This window comes from Naegleria fowleri (genome assembly GCF_008403515.1).
Source record: "Naegleria fowleri strain ATCC 30894 chromosome Unknown tig72, whole genome shotgun sequence".
NCBI lineage: Eukaryota > Heterolobosea > Eutetramitea > Acrasida > Naegleriidae > Naegleria > Naegleria fowleri.
This window is the reverse complement of record NW_025408004.1, coordinates 155479-180601: the sequence shown is the minus strand read 5'-3', so window position 1 is coordinate 180601 and position 25123 is coordinate 155479. Positions and strand designations below refer to the sequence as shown.

The 25123-nt window shown below is 37.7% G+C and overlaps 8 protein-coding genes across 8 annotated transcripts; 3 read left to right on the top strand and 5 right to left on the bottom strand.

Annotated features, from left to right (window-relative positions):
* Positions 1-2580: 2580 nt before the first annotated feature.
* On the bottom strand, positions 2581-4521 carry FDP41_009665 (uncharacterized protein; the record flags this gene model as incomplete). Its single annotated transcript, XM_044713647.1, has 1 exon — positions 2581-4521. One exon carries the CDS (start codon positions 4519-4521, stop codon positions 2581-2583), a length of 1941 nt encoding a protein of 646 aa, XP_044556684.1.
* A 113-nt stretch (positions 4522-4634) lies between these two features.
* FDP41_009664 (uncharacterized protein) lies at positions 4635-6653 on the bottom strand (the record flags this gene model as incomplete). Its single annotated transcript, XM_044713646.1, has 1 exon — positions 4635-6653. The coding sequence occupies one exon, from the start codon at positions 6651-6653 to the stop codon at positions 4635-4637; it is 2019 nt and encodes a 672-aa protein (XP_044556683.1).
* Positions 6654-7061: 408 nt separating this feature from the next.
* On the bottom strand, positions 7062-9190 carry FDP41_009663 (uncharacterized protein; the record flags this gene model as incomplete). The annotated part of the gene is made up of 2 exons (XM_044713645.1): positions 7062-8323; positions 8488-9190. 2 exons carry the CDS (start codon positions 9188-9190, stop codon positions 7062-7064), a joined length of 1965 nt encoding a protein of 654 aa, XP_044556682.1.
* Positions 9191-10015: 825 nt separating this feature from the next.
* FDP41_009662 (uncharacterized protein) lies at positions 10016-16063 on the top strand (the record flags this gene model as incomplete). Its single annotated transcript, XM_044713644.1, has 1 exon — positions 10016-16063. The coding sequence occupies one exon, from the start codon at positions 10016-10018 to the stop codon at positions 16061-16063; it is 6048 nt and encodes a 2015-aa protein (XP_044556681.1).
* A 914-nt stretch (positions 16064-16977) lies between these two features.
* Positions 16978-19759, top strand: FDP41_009661 (uncharacterized protein; the record flags this gene model as incomplete). The annotated part of the gene is made up of 2 exons (XM_044713643.1): positions 16978-18606; positions 18812-19759. The coding sequence occupies 2 exons, from the start codon at positions 16978-16980 to the stop codon at positions 19757-19759; spliced, it is 2577 nt and encodes an 858-aa protein (XP_044556680.1).
* Positions 19760-20018: 259 nt separating this feature from the next.
* Positions 20019-21188, bottom strand: FDP41_009660 (uncharacterized protein; the record flags this gene model as incomplete). The annotated part of the gene is made up of 1 exon (XM_044713642.1): positions 20019-21188. One exon carries the CDS (start codon positions 21186-21188, stop codon positions 20019-20021), a length of 1170 nt encoding a protein of 389 aa, XP_044556679.1.
* A 583-nt stretch (positions 21189-21771) lies between these two features.
* FDP41_009659 (uncharacterized protein) lies at positions 21772-23166 on the top strand (the record flags this gene model as incomplete). Its single annotated transcript, XM_044713640.1, has 1 exon — positions 21772-23166. One exon carries the CDS (start codon positions 21772-21774, stop codon positions 23164-23166), a length of 1395 nt encoding a protein of 464 aa, XP_044556678.1.
* A 42-nt stretch (positions 23167-23208) lies between these two features.
* FDP41_009658 (uncharacterized protein) lies at positions 23209-25116 on the bottom strand (the record flags this gene model as incomplete). The annotated part of the gene is made up of 1 exon (XM_044713639.1): positions 23209-25116. The coding sequence occupies one exon, from the start codon at positions 25114-25116 to the stop codon at positions 23209-23211; it is 1908 nt and encodes a 635-aa protein (XP_044556677.1).
* Between the last annotated feature and the right edge of the window lie 7 nt (positions 25117-25123).

Here is a 25123-nt window from a genome sequence, read left to right as displayed (position 1 = left end):
TTTTCATGTTCTCTCAATCAGTTTCATTTTGCAGTTAAAAAAAACTTTTTGGCTAAAATTGAAATTCAGTTGAAGTGTTGGTGCAATTATTAGAGTGATGATGGGTGTCAAAGCAGACGCACATCACGTTGTTGTTGTTTTGGTAAATGCGAGTTTGGCCTTCAATTTGAAAAACCCCTCCACGATCATCTGAATCACACTACTCTATATTTATCCAATAATTAGGTAGTTCAGTAAAATAAAAAAGAAATAAAAACAATTAACATCACAAAGCGAAGAATAACACCATTGAACAAATCAAGGTACACAAACGACATTTAATGCTTATACGATTTTCAGATAGATATTCAATCATGAATAGACATTTTATACCATTTTTATTCTGAATAACATATATCATAATCATTTTATCTACTCATTCAAATCGATAAATTGAAACCGAGTTAATTATTAAAAATTAATTATATTATTTTATCTATTAATAATAAATTTCTTCCAGAAACAGTTTGACAAATGAAATACATATATAATTATTTCTATGAATTATATTATTATGATATAAGTTTTGTCATATTATTTTCTACTCATAAAGATAATATTAAGTTTCATAAGAGTTTGTAGATGCTTTATCTATACAGTACCAATAGGATAATTGATATTGTGGCTTATAATATTGTGTCAAACTGAATATATCATCGCTCGTTAACCAAACTCGCTTAATCACTTCAAAGCACAGATGTTATCCTCCAATAATGACCAAAGTCAAAAGAAATAACAATAAGTGATTAAAAATTCTCTCGTAATAATGGGAGGGAATGGTGGATTGGAGGTTAATATATTTTTAGCGATGAAAAAGTCAACATGAGATATTTAAAAATAATTGCAATGTTCATTTTGAAATTCTGTCTGATTTTATCGTGAAATGACAGAAATGTAATAAAAACCCATTGTAAAAATACTATCTTTCAATAGTTTCCATCCTTCCAAATCAGCAAAGAATTGAAGGGATGCCTCAACTTTATCAATAAGGTGACCTTTTCCTACATGAAGTAGATAAGCAATAAAATCAGTCATGGAATGTTCAGTGTAATCGGAGTGGCTGCAAACAAGCCATCCTCTAAAAATTGAATAGAATCGAGTATATACTTGAATGGTAGAATCTGCTAATGTCACACATCTAAAGGAGGGGAATATGGCATAACAATGGCAGTCATTGCTGCATTGGCGTGTGTCACGACATCGCGATTGGCGCCCTGTTCAAGACATGGTCCTTTGAGAGAGTTGGAATTCGATTCAAAACAGCTTATATTTCATCATTATTGAGACAAGAAATTGGATTCTTTGGTATGAAACGAACTGGACAACTCATGAGTTGGATGACTGAATTGATGGAACAAATTCATTTTCGAACAAATTAGGAAGAGCCACACAATTTACAGTTCAAGTTTTATTAGGATTATTATTATTTTAGCCATTGTATTTGCTTGGAAAATATCATTGGCAATGATAGCCTTTGCTCCTGTCATTGCATTTCTCATGCATGCATCTCTGCCATTGCCTCTCAAAAGGTGACAAAGAGAACTCTTGCCATCAGTAATAGAGCCTCAGGAATGAAGTGATTGGTTCGATCCATGGATGCTGAAAAAATGGAGACCTTGGAAGATGGATCTTTTTATTGAGATCCATTTCATTGGGTGGACCTATTGGATGTCAAGAACTTTCCATTTGGGGAATTTTGGCATTTGGCATGTGGTGGGGAGGACAATTATTGTTGAGAGGTGAAATTGAATTTGGGAACATGTTTCGAGTATTTACATTGTTATTGATGAGTGTTTTGGGATGTTCTCAAATTATGGCCATCCTCCCTGATTTCACTCGTGCCATTCAATCTGGAAAGAATATCAAAGTCATTAAGAGAGTTCCAGCATTGAGACCAAGTGGTGGAATTTGCACCTGATAAACTCATTGGAATTATTGAATTTAGAAATGTGAGTTTTGCCTATCCCACGACCCAATGCCATTATTGTATTGAAGAATTTCAATTTGAAAATTCAACCTGGTCAATCGGTAGCATTTGTAGGTGGTTCTGGTAAATTCACACTCATTGGTCTATTAGAAAAGTTTTATTTGCCACGCAGGTCATTCGAGAGAATATTTGTTATGCAGTCACAAGGTCATTGGGAACAAGGTCATTCGATTCGATCGAAACAACAATGACAACAACCACTACAACAACCTCCACTACCCAACAGAGGAAGAGATTATCCAAGCAGCTCAAATAGCCAATGCTCATGAATTTATTTCCAATCTACCCGATGATGGATACAACACAGTGTTGGGTGGTCAAAAACAACAACGAATTTGTATTGCACGTGCAGTGATTCAAAATCCGAGTCTTCTCTTATGAAGCCACTAGTTCTTCCAAAAGGAGTTAAAGTCAATGGACAAAATATGCAGAAAATCCCACAAACACCACAAATCCATTTGTTCCTTAAAATTAACAATTCTTGTTGTTTACACTTTCGAAATATAATTTTATCTGTATTTGTTGTAATATTAAACACACTCAAAATAACAACATTAGTGTCGACAAGTCTTTTGAATAAAATTCAATACTCTTTCACTGTAAATTCTTGGATGTTTCTTGAAATGATAAACATGATCTGAATCATCAAATACTAATTCATCTAATAGTAAAACCTTTTCATTCTTATTCTCCAATAATTCATGACCAGCATGATCAGTAGTAGTAGTTCCATGAATGGTCATAGGACTATTATTATTAGTACTAGTACTATTATTATTACTAGTATTAGTACTAGTATTACTACTACCATTATTGATCATATCTTTTCCACCATTCTGATCTACCATTACTCTTTCCAATCGCTCTTGAATGAAATGTTTTGATATATAATAATCAATATCACTATGAGGAACAAGTACATCTCCATGACTATAAATAAATAGTTTTGGAATGGGTTTTGTATATCGTACCAACAATTGTTCCAATTTCTCAAATCTCTCTGAATAATTTAAATAATTAAAAAAGAATTTGAATGTAGTTTCAACAATGGGTGTTAAAAACCAATGTTTGTAAAAGGCTCTACTTTGTTCATAACGTTCAGAAGGTGTCATTGAATGTTTGTTGATTTGAGACTTTTCGTGTTTGCTGTGACCAGAGTGGATGTTGTGGCTATTGCTGTGACCACCACCATAACCACCACTGGAATGACTCGAAATACTACTCGTAGGACTATGACCACTACTATGACCACTATTACTGCCACTACTATGACCCCTTTTCAAAACACTTGTTTTAATGGCACCTACAAATCCTTCTGTAAATCTCTTGTAATTGAATAAAGGTGGTGCCGAGTCCACAATGAGACCTCTCAATTGAGGTAAAAATTTTTCAACAAATTTTTCATCTTCCAGTAATCGAGAGAACATGTGAATTCCATTTCCACTCAACACATGAAAAATCAAATGTGTATTAGAAGGATCAGAAATCTTTTCTTCCATTTGTTTGATAAATTCAGAACATACTTGATGAGTATGATTAGGTGAAATGGTACTCAAAATGGGTGGAATGGTACTCAAGGTTTCAATATTACAATAATCATACCAATGAACAAATTTATCAAAATGTTTCCAATCTGCTCCTAACCATCCTAAAATGCAAACCATGAGTTTTTTAAAAGTCTTCTTGTCACTACTAGTAGGAATAGGAGTAGGAATAGGAGTAGGAGTAGTACTACTAGTTGTTGTTGATAGATTTGTTGATAGATGATTCAATGAGGAGTGATGATCATCTACTACATTTGTATGTCCATCATCATTAGGAAATGGATGATAGATGAGAACTGAGTGTTGAGAGTGTTGAGAGTGTTGACTATGGTGGTGGTGTTTGAGAGGAGGAGAAGAAGCAGCATCAATGACATGAGTTGTTGTCCCTCTCTTCATGAATTCTTCATTCTCAAAGACATTCACTCCTTTCATGTGTTTGATATTATTTTTAAAGGAAATGAGTGAAGAGGGATCAAGAGGATGAGTCAGAGCAGAGAAGGGTATTGTTGTTGTGGATGTTTTGATTGTTTTTTGGGAATTCTGTGATGAGGTGTTGTTGGTAGTAGTAGTTGTATTATCGATGGTAGTAGTATTGGTAGTAGTATTGGTAGTAGTATTGGTAGTAGTAGTATTGGCAGTGATGGAATTGTATTGACAAAGTGAAAAAGAAAAGGATCGGAAGGATGATGAACCACCACTCCGAAGAAGTGTGGAATGTTGTTGTTGTTGTTGAAGAGAAGAACACTGCGTTCTTGAGAAGAGACGATGAGTGGTGGTGCTAGTGATGGTGCTAGTGATGGTGCTAGTGATGGGTTTATTGTTGCAAGTAGTAGTAGTGGCAGTAGTGCTGCTGGTGCTGAGAATCCTCCTCTGAAAGGAGAAGCACGATTTCGAGGAAGAAGAGAGGAGGGAACAACGACCAACAACAATGACTCGTTGTTGTTGCAACATGTTTTTTTTGAAGAGTCATCCATAACAATGCCGTGAGGAGAGTGCCAAGTGTTAACAAATCAGGTTTATTAGAATTCGAAAGAAGAGAAAGTGTTGCAAACTTTCAGTCTGACTTATTGGCGTTGTCCTGCTGAAGAATCATCCACATAAATATCTAATAAGAGAGAATTGGTGGTCGTTGTGTTGTTGTTGGTGGTCGTAGATTCATCACCACCACCACCACCACTTTTTTGAGTGGTCTGAATGGGACTTGTGTTGTGGAATGGAGTGGTAGTGGCAGAAGCAGCAGCAGCAGTGGTAGTTGTGCCATGACGACGACGATGACGACGACCATCATTTTCATCATCATCATCTACACTCTCATCATCATTATCACCACCACTTTGAATTCTCTCTTCATGAGAGTCTCTTCTCTCACGATGTGATTGACCATATTCCATCATCATCATCATTGAAGAAGAACCACCACCACCACCTCCATGAGTATTGTTATTATTGAAAAACAATCCACTACTACTACTACTACTGTTGATATAACTTTGAGAGACATCTCTTTCATCGACTTTCAAACTTGGAATGAAATAAATGGCTAACAGGATACAATAGAAATTAAAGAGAGGAAATACTCCCAAATATTGAGCACTACTATTCGCATTATTTAAATATAAAAATGAAAATAAATTAGCACACAATAAAAGCAATACTAAAAAGGTGAGAATGAAAAAGTATTTAAATCTCACTGAGGATTGATGAGTATTTGAATAGGAAATAATATTCATAGCTACTTTGTGTTTGAGAGATTCAATGACTTGTTGATCATGAATAATATTATTACTTGTTAAGGAATGAGAGGGCTGTAAAGCATGGTTACTCAAATAAGCCTTGTTGACTTTTTCGGCCAATTGAACAAAATCGTTACCACCTAAGGCTTTGAAAATTTGATAAAAAATAAAAAGAGTGGCAATACCTCCAAAGAACATGACACACACTCGGAAAAGTCCAAAGATTGAGTGATCTTCAAAAGAAATATAATCATAAACGACACGATCACCAAATGTTTCAAATCTCTCATACAGCATACTGATACATAGACATGTCCAAAAGAGTAAACAATTGATAAATTTCCATAAATAAAATCTAGTAAATGTTCTCTCTTTAGGATGAGTATTAGCACTCGCAGTAATGACCATCAAAAATAGTAAATAAAAACTAATAAATGTAGCTTGGAATATGACATTTAGGAATGGTAATAACCAATCATTGGCCATCCAATCACCAATAAATAAAGGATTATTGAATAATATTAATAATAATAATAAAAATAAAATCCATTTCTGTTCTGTTTTGGCATAAGAATATTTTTGATATTTGAGTAAAATAAATCCATAAAATAAAAATACAAGAATGGAAATGGCACAATATAAATATCTTATAGTAGATTCAAATTCAGTAAATTCTATATTGACATATTCAATACGATAAAATAGAACATCATCACGAAGCAAGGATTGTGCCAATCCATTGTCATTCTGTAATTGTAATTCAATTCTATAGAATGGATAGGTGATGTAACGATCTCTATAAATAACCATTGGAGTACAGAAATAATTGGTGTATGTATCAAGAACAGAGGTCATTGAAAGGAGTACAGAAGAGGATCTAGTCTCTGGAGTGTTGTGATTCCCAATATTAGAAGATCCTTCACAATTTAGAGATCGAGTAATTTTGTAAGAATGATTCGTCATGTTGTGAAAGACTGTATTATCCGAACTTCCTTGAATGGACAAGATGGTAATTCCAACACCATCTCGAGTCAATCCACTCACCAACTCTGTATTTTCTTTAAATAGTAATGAAATGGTAATTTCTTGATTGGCTTTTTTGAATTGAGGAGTTGGAATGACAAATGGTTTCTCTCCATTTAATACTTGTCGGAGATTGACTCCATTCATGATGACATTTTGTATCTTATCAGTGACAAAATGTTTATAATTTGGAGCAAAGAATAAAACACCCACACATCCAAACACTGAAAGAAAGAAGAAGATAAATGTGAGTAAAATGGTCCAACTTGGCAGAGTGTCAATGAGAACACTATAATTGGGTGGAGGAGAGGAAGAAGATTTTTGCATTACTGTTGATGATGATGGTGGTGTAAGTGATGAGTTTGCACTACTGATGATGATGATGGTGGTTGGTGGTGATGGAAGGTTATTATTATTACTGTTTGAAACAATAATCTGTTTGCTGCTGCTGATGCTACACCAACTACTACTACTACTACTACACGATCAGAATAAAATTGTGTGTCAATCGGTTGACGTCGTGATGATGATCAGAGATCTCTGTGTGGTTGGTTTGAAAAAACAATATCGGGAAAGTACCAGTAGAATAAAAAAATAGTTATTTTTTTCTGCCAGTCTTACCAAGAAACACGTGACGTAGGCACCACCGCCATATATATCGAAAGAAAAGAGAGGGTTTTAATAAGAATGTTGGGAGGGAATGTAGGAGCAGTGGGAAAGAAGATGATGATCTGATTACTTTTCCTTGAATTCAGCATCATTAGGATTAGCACCAGTGTTTGGAGTGGATGAGCCTTGTGATTGTCTTGCGCTGGCTTGTTCCTTGTAGTGTTGTTCAGCCAACTTCATTTGAGTTTGCTTCAATGGTTCCAAAGCAGACTTCAATTGATCCAAATTATCGGCTTGCATGGCTTCACGTACAGCTCGAATTTCATTTTCAGCCTTAGTCTTCAAATCAGCAGCAACCTTAGTACCCAAATCTCTCAAGTGTTGTTCGCACAAGTGAATGGTGGTGTCAGCCTCATTCTTGGCATCAATCAAAGACTTTCTCTTGGCATCTTCTTCAGCAAACTTTTCAGCCTCTTCTTGCATTCTCTTAATATCAGCATCAGTCAAACCACCACTGGATTGAATGGTAATTTGTTGTTCCTTTCCAGAGGCCTTATCCACAGCACTCACATTCAAAATACCGTTGGCATCAATATCAAAGGTAACTTCAATTTGAGGAACACCTCTTGGTGCAGGTGGAATTCCGACCAATTCAAATTGACCCAACAACTTGTTATAGGCAGCAATATCTCTCTCACCTTGATAGACCTTAATACCCACTTGAGTTTGGTTATCAGCAGCAGTCGAGAAGATTTGACTCTTCTTGGTTGGAATGGTTGTATTACGATTGATCATTCTTGAAAAGACTCCACCCAATGTTTCAATACCCAAGGAGAGAGGTGTAACGTCCAACAAGACAATACCATCCACATCTCCTTTCAAAACACCTCCTTGAATAGCAGCACCCAAAGCAACCACTTCATCAGGATTGACATTCTTAGAAGGCTTTCTACCAAAGAATTCAGAAACCAATTGTTGAACACGGGGCATACGAGTCATACCTCCGACCAAGACAACTTCATTAATGTCCTTCAAGGAGATACCTGCATCCTTCAAACACTTTCTGCAAGGCTCAATGGTACGATTCACCAAATCAGCAGTCATTTGTTCAAATTTGGCACGAGTCAAAGTGGTTTGCAAGTTCTTTGGACCTTCTGGAGTGGAGCAAATGAATGGCAAGTTAATATCTGTGGATTGAGCACTGGACAATTCAATCTTTGCCTTTTCAGCAGCTTCTCGGATACGTTGCAAAGACATTGGATCCTTTGACAAATCAACTCCTTCCTTGGCCTTAAAGTCGCTAATCAGCCATTCAGCAACTTTATGATCAAAGTCTTCACCTCCCAAGAATGTATCACCATTGGTAGCCTTGACTTCGAAAACTCCATCTGTTGTTGTATACATTATCGTGATGTTAGGTTAATATTGAATATATGGAAATTCCGATAAAAGAAAATTCATCCCGAATAAATTCCGTGTAACATGAGACGATATTCCGTAACGAACAAACGCACACATGAGATCATCATCATGAAAATCATCATCAACTTACCTTGAATTTCCAAGATTGAAATATCAAAAGTACCACCTCCCAAATCGTAAACAGCAATGATGCCGTGTTTGGATGTATCCAATCCGTAAGCCAAAGCAGCAGCAGTTGGTTCGTTGATAATACGTTCAACCGTCAAACCAGCAATGGTACCGGCATCTTTAGTGGCTTGTCTTTGAGAATCGTTAAAGTAAGCTGGAACGGTAACAATGGCTTGACTAACCTTCTCTCCCAAGTAACTTTCAGCTGTTTCCTTCATCTTTTGCAAAATGAAAGCACTGACTTGAGAAGGTGATAAATCCTTTCCGCCAGCTCTGACCCAAGCATCACCGTTTGGACCACGAATAATTTCATATGGCACAATTTCCATATCACGCTTGGTCATTGGATCATCGAAACGACGACCAATTAATCTCTTAATGGCTGTGAGTGTATTCTTTGGGTTAGTTACTGCTTGTCTCTTGGCTAAAGCACCGACCAAGAGGTTTCCATCTTTATCGAAGGCTACAACGGATGGAGTCGTTCTGGCACCGATATCATTTTCAATCACACGAGCATTCTTATTGCTTTCCATGACAGCTACACAGCTGTTAGTGGTACCCAAGTCAATACCAATAATCTTATTTCTCAATTGTTGTTGTTGCAAGGAGAAGAGGGAATGTTGGCTCTTCTTGATTTGTCGCAGAAATTGGTTGCCTCTGAACATGATGTATAGGTGGTGGGATAGAGGTAAGGTAGATGTTGTTGATTTTTTTTTCAAAGAATTTTTGAAGGTAGGTGCTGTGCGGCCTTTCTTTATGAAGGCTTTTTCCAAGTTGATTGGATGGTGTTCAATTCCTATCAGAATCAATTATGGTGATTTTCAGAGAGCACGAAAGAGAGAGGTAATGTGTGATGAGAGACTTCCACTGCAACAAGGGATTACCAATGCATGAAACTAATTCAGACTGATTTCAGAGTCCTGAGATGGAGTTGTGTTGAATTTTAATCATTTGATTGCTTCCAGAGAGGGAATCACAAATTCCGTTTACAAAAAAATTTCCGACACAATCAATTTACATCGGCGTATCGGCCAAGTTGGTCAATTCGTTGTTGAATGAAATTGAATATGTTCCGGAACAATCCCCAAAACACGTTTTGACATTTTGACCAACATGCCAATAAATGTTCAATCATTTAGTTGAATAAGCTTTGAAACTGGCCTAAGAGAATTGGTTTCTCGCTCATTAGCTTCAGCTCGAATTCCCTCCATAAGATTTCTTTTTTCATTTTTAAGAGAAGAAAAAATACGTTTGCACCGTTTGCCACAGGTGCTCTTTACTTGTTTCTCATCGAATTCTTGTTGAAACACAAATCAATTACCGTCTCTCATTAATTTCCAAAAGAATTATAGTAATAACGCCAATATTCATAGTTTTGTCCTTCTACTTCTTTTTAGCTGAAAACAACTATCATCTTTTTGATAAAAAATATTATCATCATCAGAGGCCTTTTCAATCATTCAAATAATTATTATTGAAGGAAAAAATCAATGTCGGACACTAGTGTAGCACTCTCCAACGTGGATCTTTCCTTTATTGAAGAAACGGAGGAAACAGATGCTTTTGGATTTCGAGAACTTTCTAAAGACTTGTTTCTTTTGGAACATGAGGCTGCAAAGTCTTTTCTCACCCAACCATCCATATTTTCTCGAGAATTTTTTACCATCTCTAATGCTCTTGGCCTCTATGCTCATGTAAGCGATAAAGGAGTTCATATATCATCACTCGCATATGTACATGAACATTTGAAAAAAACATCTTCCAATCAATCTTTATATTGCTATGATACAAAATCTATTACTCCGAATATTATCAAATTCTCTGAAGATGGAATGTTTTTATTTATTGGATTACAAAAAGAATTAATAATAATTGAAATGATCATTCCAGACAAGATTGAGAATGCTATCAATTTCAAAACTCACAAACATACTCTAGAACAAGATATTTTTGAATTTGATGCTTCAAAGACTTCTAAATTATTTATCGTAACCTCTGATGAAAAGTGCATTTTTTTAGATTATTCTAATTTGAGCCATTTGAAGAGCACTACATTGAAATGTATCGATAAGGTATCCACTGTTAGTTCAAATTCTAAAGAAATACATCAATCAAGATTACTGGTAGGAACAAAAGATGGAAGTATTTGTTTAGTGGATTTTGATTCGGATCAACTCTTAGCAAAATGCCAAATCAATGAGCAAGAGAATCAACACATTTATTCATTGAATTGGTTTGATGATGATCATGCTTGTTGCTCATTGGTAGACAACTCTTCCTATTTAGAGTTTTGTATCTTTACTATAGATACAGAGAATTACCAAGAATCATTTGTTACAAATTTTGTGAACACAGATACCTTTTTTGCCAACGAAGGAAGACAAGATCCAAGTAGTAGAATTTATTCCTACTATCTCTCTCATTGGAAAGTGTTACTTGCTACATCAAGTACTGATTTTAAAATTGCAGTATTTACAAAGAATTCTGAAACCAATGTCTTTGAATTAGTTCCTTTGAAATTACCCGTGGATACTTTTCCTAGATATGCCGAGGAAGATGCATTCCCAATTGGATTTGATATTGATCTATGCTATAACAAGACAGTACCTAATATTAGAGAAAAATCTGAAGGAGATCATCCAACACCACCTCTAGTTCATGCTTATTTAACATCAGGTGAACATGCTGTTTATTATTTTGCTAAATTTGGAGAAACAAAGGCATATCCAAATGATTACAAGATTGAAAAGGTGAATATTGAACAAGTGAATGAATTGGTGCCACTGGAAGAGAAGACAACACCACCACCAACAACAACAACCACAACATCCACGCTACCACCTGTCATGACCACGACTGGAGGCATGACTAGTACTCTTCCTCCTTTCACTGGTAATCATACTGCAAGTACAACAACACCATTGAGTTCAAATCAAACCAAAGTGGAATCACCAGCATCCAAGTTTCCAAGCTTCAACAATACTTTCGGAGGCTTTTCAGCACCACCAACAACAACAACTCCTTCTAATGCTGGTATTGGCAGTTCCATGTTCAACTTTTCAGCCATTCAAAGTGGTGGCAGTGGCAACAAGACTGATTTTACTCTACCACCAAAAACACAATCTTTTGTACCTCCTACCATGACCAGTGGTAGCAGTAGTACTTTTAATATGGGTGGTGCTGGTAGTGGTGGTGGTACTAGTAGCATTAGTAGTGCAACAGCAACAACAACACCTTTGGATATCCATGCACCCAAAAAGACAACACCACCATCATCATTCATCTTCACTCAAAATCAACCTTCAGTGAGTACTGGTACATCTCAACAAACAACAACACTCACGACTCAACCCTCATTGACCACAATCCCAACTGTGACTCAACTTGCAAAAAAGACGAGTGAAATGACAAAACATCCTCTGCAGCAGCAACCAACATATTCAAAAACGAGCCAAACATCAACCAAAATGGTTGTACCTTCGTCTGCATCATTGAAGAAGAAACCACTCACTCCTCAAAAAGTCAAGCCTAAATCAAACAAGCAAGTGGTATTACCATCTTCTAAATTAATCTCACGACCTTCTATTCAGTTACAACAAGCACCAAGAAGAAATGTTTCAAAAGATCTCAAATCCACACTTGCTGCTTATGAAAATAACGTGAAAAAGGATTTGACTAGAATCAAATCCATGGCATCCTCTCAAGCAGATAAGAAAATTTTAGAATTTATTAATCGAGTCATTGAAGAGAGTCATTCCAAGATGAAAAGATTTCAATCACTCATTTCAAACATTCAAGCCATTGAAGAACACGCAGATAATGACTTTAACTTTACCAGTGAAGATTTGAGAGTATTAAAAATTAATATTGAGAATATTTCAAAGAATGTCATCAAGAAGGATGATGACACGAATACTCTCCCACAGAAAGTCTCTCAACTCTTGGATCGACATGTCAAAGATCGTGCATTGGCATCCTTTTTAGATCGTCAACTCCAAGAACTCAATGAACAGCAAAGACAAAAGACCACCATACATGTCATGGCTCCTAGAGGTCTCGATGAAGATGCTCAAACTCTCAAAGATATGATTGATCAAAAGTATTCCAATGTCTTGTTGAATATTGATCGTTTGCAAGAATTAATTTTGAAAAAGAAACATGTGCCTCTTAAAAAACTTCCAACATTATTGTGCCTTCAAGACACATTGAATTTTCAGAGAAAAAAGGCTAATGAATGCAGAGAAAGAGTCTTACAATTATTGGAAAAGAAAAGAAAAACTTTAAGTTCCATCTCGCATCCGCATGAACAAAAAGGCAAAAACAATACGATCACCTCTTCGCTCATGATGGCAGCAGCACGTAAAAGTTATGGCAACCAACTTGTATCAAGTGGCACATTGTCTAAATTTGACCGTCTAAAACAATTGCTTAATCAGAGAAAACCTGATACCAATGTAAAACCATTGAAACCTATTTCTTCCGTACAAGAACAAGAGGAATTGTTGGATTACTATGAAGAAGAGGAGGAGGAAGAGGAACCATTCTTCAGTGGTGATGGTGATGATGATGGTTCTGAAGAAGAGGATGAAGAAATTATTTACGATGAGGAAGGTGAAGCAGTGAGTCCTATTGCCAATCCTCTCAATGACTCGTTTATTGAACACTCACCATCTCTACTCGAAGAAGAAGACGACGACGATGAACAAGTTGACCTCTTAGAGGAAAAGAGTCAACAAGAAGAAAGAGATGCAAAGAGAAAGGTATCCAATGGAGGTGGTGGAGGTACTCTTTTCATTTCACCACCTCATTCTAATACCACCACTAATACCACCACCACTACCTCTTCTCACAAAGATTTGAAGAGTACAATAGTAGCACCTTCTTCTCAAAAACCACCACTCTTTGAAACAACAACAGAATTCCAAAATCAACCATCATCGTCATTGACAGGTTCCACCTCTACTAATGGAGGTTTTAACTTGGGCATGCTGAATAAGCAGCAACCAACACAACCCACTGCTACTACTGCTGCTACTACTTCCGTACAAGTGCAACCGAATATGATTACATCCAAGCCATCAACGACATTTGCCATGCCATCATCTTTCAACACTTCAACGACAGGTGCATTCGGAGGAGGCGTCAATGTTCTTCTTGGAAAGGATTCAAAGACATTCCCAACATTGACAGATACTAAAAAGGATGAAAAGAATCAAAGTGCAGAATCGTCAACAGGTGTTACTCCAAAACAAGTACCAACAACCACTTCCACTATTAATAGTGGCTCGACAACCTTGTTGAACAGCAGCAACACTCTAAAACCATTCACAACAGCCACAACTACTACTCCCTCACTCGCACAAGGTACAAACAATCCATTTGCATTCACACCGAACACTACCAGTAGTAGTACCAGTGGTAATGTCAGTAGTGCTCAATCAAAAGATGTTTCATCCATTTTCCCTTCCTCTTTCTCAACAACCAAATTAACCAACCCTACCACCTCCTCAACAACCAATAGTAGTAGTACTGGTGCTATTACTATTGGTGCTATTACTAGTACTATTACTCCAGAAAAGAATACAGGAAGCACGAGCACTGGCATTGTTAAATTCTTTGATACTCCTCCCAGCAGTAGCAGCAGCACTGATTCCAAGTCCATACCTAGTATGTCTTCAAGCACCACCAATGCTTCTACAACACCTTCTGGTTTTAATTTATCATTTCCATCATTGACAAGCACCACAACAAATGTTCAATCAAAACCATTCACCACTAGCACCACCACCTCCAGCACTTCTCTCTTCTCTTCCAATACAATGGCGAGAGATGAAAAAGAATCATCAACTCTATCCAGCAGCACCACTTCCTCTGCTAATACGGGAACAACCACCAGTAGTAAAACTCAGGCTGAGACTGCTCCAACAACAACAAGAACAACACCAGAATCCTCCTGGACATCAGTCGCCACCAGCAGCAGCATCCCAGTCGTTGTTGGTGTTGTTACTAATAAGGAACAACAAGAAATCTCATCAAGCAAGGCTTTTATGGAACCACCAAGCAACAATAGTCAGCAGCCACCTTCAACAAATTCATCACCATCAACGACTAGTAGTACAACCAGAGCTGTGAGTGAGAACCAACAGACTTCACCTTCTTCTGAAGTCTCATCAACAAAAACTACCATTGCTCAGCAACCACCACAAAAGATTGGAGAGACTAAGGAAAGTACAACAGATTCCACAACAGATTCCACAACAGATTCCACAACAGGTTCCAGCAGCACCAACAGCAGCACCAACAGCAGCAGCAGCACTAGTACAACAGCTGTTGTACCCAACAACAACAACACTCAACAATCCAATCCCACAAATACCACCACCACCACCACAACAGCTACTACTACTAATGCCATTACAACAACTACGACAGGTTCTCCTTCATTCACCTCATCATCCACTAGAACTGGAGGATCGTTGGGTCCAACTCTACCCATGTCAAATGCTGCAGTTGCATCTCAAGTTCTGCAACAACCATCTCAGAAAACAACAGATGAAAATGACATGGATGAAGACATGGGTGGAGATGTTGTTGGCATAGGATCACTCTCTTTGGGAGGCACAACCACCTCGAGTGGCAGTACCTCCTCTTCAATGTCCTCTCAGCCTTCATTTACTTCATTTTTATCAACGAACAGCAATCCTAGTGGTGGTGGTGGTTCGAGTGGTGGTGCTATGAGTGGCAGTGGTGGCAGTGGCAGCAGTAATACTTCTTTTGGTTTCATCAATACGAGTATGGGATCGACTCAAAAAAGTGCCATTTCAAGTGTATTCCCAACCTCTACAAGTAGTTCTATGGGCAGAGGTACTACTGGTAGTAATACTGGTAGTAGTAGTAGTAGTAGTAGCTTCTTTGAACCTCCAAGTACTCAGAATGCACCCTTCTCCAATCCATCCACAAGTTCAAACACACCCTTCTCATTTGTATCCAATAACTCGTTTGGATCAGGTGGTATATTTTCATTTGATTCAGGAAGAAACACAACAGGAACAGGAGGATTTGGTAGTGGTGGTGGATTTGGTCAGCCCTCTTCATTCTCTTCCTTATCAAATACTTCATTCCAATCGGATACAAGCAAAACAGGAGGTGCTGCATTTGGTCAGTCAGGATTTGGATCGAACAAATCGAATACCATTGTCAACAACAACAACAACAACACCACTGCTCCTCCTCATTCAAGTCAATCCTCAACAGGTGGTGGATTTGGAAGTGGAGGATTTGGTAGTGGTGGATTTGGATCATTTTCAAATGTCAGTTCGAGTGGATCGAGTGCATTTAGTACATTGAGTGGTGGTACTGCCACTAGTGGTGCTAGTCCATTCAGTGAAATTGCTGCCAATTCATCCTCAACAACCTCTTCATTCTTACAACAATCCAGCAATTCACCACCATTCAGTTCAAACACCACCACTGCAGGAGGATTTGGAAGTGGTACATTTGGTTCATTTGGTAGTTTTGGTAATACCTTCCAGCGCTAGAGTGGAGATGAGGTTGTAACATTGATTTGTTGGGAATCTAAATTAGCACTGAGCTTAATAATAAACATCCATTAAATCTTGATTTACATGATCATCGTCGGAAAAGGTTGTTAGCTCTGCTTTAACAACCTGTAAATTAACCTATAAATTAACCTATAAAGCGATCAGATACAGTTGCGGGAAAACAGCTTGTAGGTTTGTGCCCAACCCATCCAACCCAAATATTTGACAAGTTGAACTTGTCCATCTATTGACATCATTTTTTGAGGAAATGAACATGATACCGCACTCGCTGTTTGGTCTCCACCACTTCTTGAACGACTGTTGTTGTGAGAGGAAATTGTCATGCATCACTCCAAATTGAATCTTCACCTGTTAAGGACCAGCTGTTCACATTCGTGAAGTAGCAACTCGTGTGTTCTTTTCCAAAGTCATTTCGCTTGCGTTGTATGTCAGCGAGAGGGAAAGTCAGATGAACACGTCACGAAGGGGGTGGTGAAAAGAACATGCTGCTTTGATTTCATATGAAACAACAACATGTTTTCATTTCGGTGATGCATTAGACCACATGGACCTTTCCTAGAGTCATTATTGTCCTCTCTTTTCCCATCGATGAGTTGTTACACTTTTCAACCACATGCACCACAACAATATTCCACCAATCAATCGAGCTTCATGAATCATTCACCGCGCTCTTTTTGGCGGTTTCAATTTGCACAAAATACAAATCCAGCGGTGGTGGTGGTGGTGGTTGTGAATTTGAGAGGGACTGTCCCATCAACAAAATCTCTTAAAAAAAAGAAAGTCACATTCACACTCTCTCGCTCTCTCTCTCGGATCGGCCATCCAACACAGAAACTAAAAACGGAAGAAATAGGCCATCCTCATCACAAACACCCGCACTCTTGAGTCGTATGGAAGAAATGCATCCCTTCCATACAACAACCACAACAACCACAACCAATCAACAACAACAAGAAGAGACATTGTCATCCTCCCCAACAAATTCATTGACAACAGTTGTTGCTGTCATACAACATCATCAAGGCTTCTTCTTTGATGCTGCATCACCATCGCCACCGCCATCCCATTCTTCATCCTTTCAAGAAGAAGAAATACAACAAGACAAGTCTCTTCCTCATTCCACCACCATTCTCTTTAACAACACTACCAACAACACTACCAACAACAAGAATAGAATCGTGATGACTGCCTCCAATCCTAATGGTTTGACGACGACGAATTTCATGTTCGACAAGGATGACGACCATGAACAAGATCATCTTGATCCTGTCGTTGTCGTCATGGTTGAGAATACAACAACAACAACAACACTACCAACAACCAGAACAAACACCACCACCATGATGGCTCATCATTCATTACGACCTGAATCATCCTTATCATCATCCTCACTATCACTCTCATACAACAACAACAACAAGAATACAAAGAATGGTGTTGTTGTTGTTGCTGAGAATTCTTGTCACAATGCTCTCATCCCTCATCAAGAAGATCAAGAGGAGGAGGAGGAGGAGGAGGACCAATGCTTGCAATCCGATGTGTCCATTCAAGAAGAAGATGAATATTCACCCTCATGTTCTTCTTCTTGTTCGGCAGCCACCATTTCCTCCACACGACAACATTTCATGCAACTGTCATGCTGCAGTTATTCTTCTTCTTCTTCTCAACAACAACAACAACAACGAAACCAAACACCACCACCACCACCACCACCACAATTACATCATCCATCGAGTAGTAGTATTGTCATGATGAGTGATGAGGATGAACATGTTCCTTCTTCAACTGAGGTTCAGTCCAACAACTGTCACAACAACATGTTAATCACGTTCGCTCCTACCACCACACATCAACCCTCATCGTCATCCTTTAGAAGTAATAGTAGTTTTGTACGATCACAACAAGAAGAAGAAGAACAATTTTCATCATCTTTATACTCTCCACCACCACCACCACAACAAAATAGCATGCAATTACAACCTTCGAGAGTGGTAATGATGAACATGATGGAGAGTTCAAAAAGTAGTGTCATGACAAGTCCCATGGAGAGGACTACTCCAACAACAACAACAACCTCTCGATTGGATGAACACAGTGACACTCCCATTCAAATACAACCAAGATCATCCTCCTCCTCTCATTATTCTCACTACTATACGACGACTAATATTACCAACAACAATAACAACTCTTCGAATAGTGTGACAAATGTTCTTTCTGAAATGGTGTCCACAAGAAACACAACTACCCATCCAACCACCATGCTTGGTACTCCCACTACTACTACTACTACTACTATTGGTAACACTACTCCTATCAACACTCCTATCAACACTCCCACTACTACTCCGAGTAACACCTTAACAAGTAGTAGTAGTAGCAATTCCTCTTCAGGTCTTTCTCGAGTCATTGTGACAACCACTGCAGGTCGATACGAAGGAGAAGTCAATCAAAAAGGTGAACGACATGGTAAAGGAATTATGTATTTTGCTGGAGGAGGATATTACAAAGGATCATGGGTAAGTGTTCTTTTTTGTATATATTTTTAAACCTTAATCTTATGAAACATGTATATACATTCCTATCGATCATATCACTCACCTGAAACCATTGTACACCTTGTACACCTTGTAAACATTGTACACCTTGTACACTCACACTCACTCACATACTTTTTATCAACAACAACAACTTTTCAACCTTATTTATCAACAACAACAACAGTTTGAAGACAAAATGGAAGGAAAAGGTGAATATTCATGGGGTGATGGCAATCACTATGTGGGAATGTTCAAAAATGGTAAACAAAATGGAGTGGGTGTCTATGAATGGCCCACGGGTGGTAAATACATTGGTCATTGGCGTGACGATAAAATGCATGGTTTTGGAACTTATAAGAGAGATGATGGTGTTGTTTATTTTGGAATGTGGGAAGATGATCATCAAAGTGGAATGGGTCTCAAAGTAGTACCTGCAAGATTTTGTTATGGTGAAAATAAGAAGAGTTATACGAAACGTAAATTTAGAGAAATTTGGAAAGATAAGGTATTGATTTATCAAAAAGAAATTATTGAAATGCCATCTCTATGGAATGTACAGCAGAGAAAATGTCTCATTGATATTCACATTGTGTGTCAGAGGAGAGGATTGTGTGACGAAGAAGAAGATCATTACACACAGTTTAGTAGTAGTTTAATTACAACCACCACGAATAGTACTACCATGAATAGTACTACTACTTTGAATTCAAGGTATCATCATCCTTGGAGTAATACATCCTTGTTGAACCAAAATGGCATTTCCTCTTTCCAGAATGGTACAATCCTCCTCCCATCATTGTCTTCTTCAATGAGAGTCTCATCCTCCTCTTTCATGATTCCACAACAACAACAACAACCATTTAACCCAATCATGATTCAGTCTTCTCCTTCATCAACAGCAGCAAGTTCACTGAATCAATTCTCTTCTTCGATTCCCCTTCCACAAACATTTAATTTTTCTGGAAAAAGAAAACATCTTTTGGAGGAACGAATGGACACTCGAAGCGATGACGAAGAACAGGACGAAGAGACTCAACATGTTGATGATGAAGATCGCATGATCAATAGTCCAAAACTAGTCAAATATAATCATCATACAACTCTTGATGCCACCACAAGTAATCATAGATAGAAATAATTCACGACATGACCAAGTAGTCATAGTTCTCTCAAGAACACACGTGTTTGAGTATAGATTTTGCTTTTAAGGCATTCCCAATGATTGAGGTTTTCAGAGTCTGAAAATTGAAGGCGTGAACAAGTTCACATTGACAAGTTTGTAAAAAGTGTGCAAGAATTGCCACGACAACCTTCTCTCTTTGAACAACATGTGAATTTCCATTCGATAGGGTCAGTGCATTGGCATTCGAATAAACATCTGTTGCAGTTTTTTATTTCTTTTTCTTTGAAGAGCTAGCAGCGCTGCTACCACTACTTGGCGCACCCTTTCTCTTCTTGTCCTCTTTCTTGACGTCTTTCTTTGTGTCCTTTTTGACTGTTTGTGAGGAGGATGCTGAGGCTTTAAAGAATCCATCGAGTCGTGTCTGAGTTGGTTTTCCTCGACTAGCTTTGATTCGTTTAATGTATCCTCTCACTCGCTCTTCATCAAATTGTTTTTCCTTCACCAAAAATTGTATCAAACCTTCTTCATCAGGTTCTGTCCATTTCAATTGATCTGCAATTTCTGATGCTGGTATTACATCTGGATTCTTAAAAATTGTTCTCACTTCTTCATAGGGAAACAGTTCAGGTGGTGTAAATTTCTTTCCTTCAATATTTTTCAATAATGTTTCAATATTTCCATACTTTTTAATCATGGAGAGAGCTTTCTTTGGTCCTATACCTTTTATAGAGTCACAATAATCACATCCACATAATATACAAATATCAATAAATTGATCCTCAGTCACTCCTAATCCTTCCAATACTTGTTTCAATGAAAATTCTTGTAGAGGTTGTTTTCTAGCCTCAGAAAATGTTAAATGTCTCACAAGAACAGGTGTTGCATAGGTCAATGCATCCATATCCTCTGTAGCTGTTGCATAGACAAGTCCACCTCGACACAATTCTGCACATTGAGCCTCAGCTTCTCCAGGTGCTTCCACAATAGGCACACCCATGAGTCTCAACAATTTTTTGCCATCATTCGATTGCTCTTTGGTGAGTCGAGCCGTCCGCTTGTTCCACATGACCATCTTTTCTTCATCACCCTCTTCGGAAGCCAAAGCAAATTGTTCCATGGCTTCTTTTTGTTTTTCTCTTCTCTTTTCCAATTCTCCAGATTTCAATTCGGGAGGTTTACCATCAAAGACATAACAAGGCTTGATACCATACTCTAACATTTTGGTGGTACGGGCGAGTAAGCCTTGAAGGTGATTGGTAACCTCTCCTTGTTCATTGGTGAGATCCATTCCAGAGTTTTTGAGAGCAATCAAGAATTGATACATGGCCATGGATGCATCAATGGCAACTTTTCTTCCGAAATAGTTTTTCAATTCATCTTCTCGGACAGCTTGTTTTGCTTCATCGAGGATGAGATTGGCAAGTCCTTTAATTCCCATGGTGATGATTTATGATAGAATTTAAAGAATTCAGTGATGATGAGAAAGTCTTTGGTGTTTGAATTTCTAACGGTCGCTAAATTTTTTAAAAATCAAATTCCAACAGAAATTGAATTTTGCAAAGTTTTGCGCCAAAATTTAACGTTAAAATTCTTCTTGCACGTCATCACAATGGACACAATTGATCCGGTCCAGTTAGACGAAAGTTTCTATTGAGGTTCAAATATTGGCATTACAACCATTGATTTCTATTCATATTGAATGACTCTCATATTGCTTTTCCTGATCAGGAGGCAAACTTTGGGAGTTTTAACATCAAACAAGAGCTTGAGCTTGACCAATTTTTTTTATGGGCTTAGACAATAAAAGGATCAAGTGGTGTTATGTTGGAACGAAATTGATAGTAAGGGCCATTAAAAAACCAGAAACAGAGCTCTGTCCAATCAAAAAACCAAAAAAAATGCTTCACCACAGAATTTATCAGAGTGGTGGTGCTCGTTGTTCATCAAGCCTCTTCCGACATGGTTTTTCTCTCAACAACAAACTTGAAAAAGGCTCTTCTTCGTTTTTGTTCATCAACAATATGTGCGTCCATCATCATCATTCAAATACTCTCCCAAACCATCAACTCAACAATTCCTATCGATCCTTCTTTTCAAAAAAGACAAATATCGACTCTGATCGAATATATATTGTTCCTAACAAGGGCACTCAAGTCATGTCTTGGGGACAAAATAATGAAGGACAATTGGGTTTAAATACTTTCGGAATTGAAAAACTCTCTTCTCCATCTTTTATTGATTCCTATTGGTTCCACGAAAAGACAGTCAAGAAAATATCAACCGCAGCCAGTGCACAACATGCCCTTGCTCTTACTGAAGATGGATTCGTATATGCCTGGGGAAGAGGAGCAGAATATCAGCTTGCACAAGACAATAACCATTCACATGCAGCTCCTGTGTTGGTGGATCCAAAATATTTCAATTTAAGACCAATTGTTGACATACAATGTGGAGGCTATCATTGTGCTGCCATTGATGATGAAGGAAGATTGTATACATGGGGATTTAGTGGAAGTCCTTTTAATCAATCTGCTCTTGGTCATTCTGGATTTAATATCTTTGGATATGGATTATCTCCTTTTCCAAAACAAGTAGAAGCATTGAAAGGAGAGTTTGTAAAACAAGTTGCGTGTGGTGACTATCACATCGGTGTGATTTGTGGTCCAAAAGATAGTAATGAAACTTCTCAAGTATATGTTTGGGGTAAGGGAGAATGGGGTAGATTGGGTCTTGGAAACTCGGATTCGAAGGCACTCCCAACACCACTTGATATGTATGAAGATGATATTGAAAATGGTGGCACAAAAAAGACAGTATTTTCAAAAATTAGGATGGGAAAGAATTATTCAGCTCTTATTGATTCGAATGGTAAATTATACATGTTTGGTAGACATGATGCCCAACAATTGGGAATGGAATCATTGAGACCATCTCAATTTGATTGCGAATCCACACCAAAACTAATTCCACGATTTGTAGAAAATGATATTAAGGTGAGGGATGTTGCTCTTGGAGACTCCATTACAGCATGTGTGACTCAAGATGGACGTGGTTTTATTTGGGGTAAAAATGTGTATCTTCCTCACGAAGTGAATTTTGGAAAAGGTGTTCGAGTGATAGAATGCTCTGCAGGAAGAAATCATGTTGCCTTCCTACCAATCAACAGGCGATGCGTTTATACAATGGGAGGAAATTGGTATTATCAATTGGGAACAACAGGTCAACACGGCACACAAGACGTGATTAAATTGACACCTCAATTAGTACCTGGAAAGAAGTTACAAGTTGCATGTGGTAATGCCTTTACATTGGCTCTTATTGATCTTGAACGTAAGCCAGCCCCTACACAGGAAGATGAAGATGATTACATGAGTGCAGCAATGATCGGTCCAGATGGTAAATCAATCCCCTTATAAGACTATTAAAAACCACTCTACCTTAGTAAACATATAAAATTCTTATAAGAATTGGCTTGAAATACCAATGGTGTTGAAGAGATTGGAATGCTCTTTCCTTAACGATGATGTTTCAAAATCTCTAGGGGACGACAATTGTTGACTGGACAGGTTTTGGTCTAGGACTCGAGGTGAAAAGTTGCCAATACTAAGGCGTGCGCTTAGAGATGATCTAGCTGTGTCATACTTTTCACTGTCTGTACAAGGCCGTTGAGTATTAATTTTGCTTAAATCAATGTTAATGTTTCCAACAGCTGGTTTTTGAGATTTCATAACGATAACAATTGGAGCATCTTCGCCGTCACTCTCTGTGAAATAGGACGAATCTGAGGATTGATCATCGTCTTTTTCTGGTTGTCTTATTATTTCTTGCATACTAAGTTCCTTGATAAACTTAAAGTTTCTACGTTGTTGACTTTCTTTTTCCAATTTTTTAGCTTCTTTTTGTTGCTTTCTCTGCATGCTTCTTAACTCTCTTTCCATCCGTAACTCTTCTTGTCGTTTTGATTTTTCCAATTCACCCAGATATTTGTCAACCTTAACTTTAAGCATCTTTGTTTGTAATTTCTCAACCTGTGCTTGTTTAACCATGTCTAACTGAGACAAGGCAATTTCCTTTCTTTTTCTATTGATATGTTTCTTTTCGTCAAGCTCATAAAGATTTAAAGCATCAGTCTGAGCTTTTGATTGAACTTCCTTCATTCTTTTTTCATACACATTCAGGAAATTCTCCTCAAGCTGAAGTTGCCTCTTTTTCAAAGCATGTTTTGCAATCATTTGTTTTGCAAGCATATTGTTTTGACAAACAAAAAATTTCGAATGATCCTCGATACTTTTCAGCTTTTCTTTTGCTTCATTACTGCCTTTCCTTCGTTTTATACTTTTAATTTTTCTAATAATTTCCATTTCCATGTCTCTTTCTTTTATGAGTTCCTTTGTCATTTTGACAGATTTTCGGATTGAAGTATTTTGCAATTCTTTTTTCTCTCTCCATTTTTCAATGTTTGCTCTACTTTCTTCAATCTCTTTCCTCAATTTCTCAACTTTCAACTTGTTCCTTTCTTCTCTTTCCTTATCATTGAGAAATTTCTTAAGAACCAGCTGTGCTTTTTCTCTCGCGATCATGTCTTTTGCTAAGGAAGGATCTGCATTCATCATTGAGATATTTGAGGTGTTGAAAGTCTTTTCATGCATGCTAATCTCTGACAGCCTTGATTCAGATCGTAACAATCTGTTTAGATTGTTCGAAATTAAATCTGGTGTTGTCACTGATTGCGATCTTCGTGTATCTGTGTTCAGTTCATCAATGGCATTGACCAGAATGGAGGTAACCTCATTTATAGGAGGATGAATTTCTTTTGATTCACTATCTGTCTCTGGCTGAAGTGATGTCGCACCATCTTGCTTTTGTTCATTCTTGTTTACTAAATTAATGGTCATTAGATCATTTGCCAAATCTAGTGTAATGACTTGTTCCTCTTTGTTTTCATCGTTCTCTGAATCGGTTGACTCAGTGTCTTTGTTTTTTGTGTGTTGGATATTTACAACTGGTGGTAAATCGAACCTTTTAGGTTCTTCATCAACCTCTTCCTGAAGAAAAGGTATTCTTCCTCTTCTTTTTGTGTCCTGCGGAATTTGTAAGGGATCCAGGGTCACAAGTGAAAGAGGAGAAATTGACGTTCGGAGTGATGAAAATTTGCTGCTCGTAATATTACGAGGTTCTGCATGAGTTGTTTTTGTTTGTTTGGTAGGTTTTGTGGATGAAAGGGTTGTTGACTGCGATTTTGTTATTTCATTAACTGATGAGGTGTTGATTAGTAAATTAAAGTTTGTGTGCTTGGTATATTGATGGTTTCCGTGTCGTTCATGGAACGGAACCAACGATTGATGACTAATCTTGAGAAAGGACATGATTTGA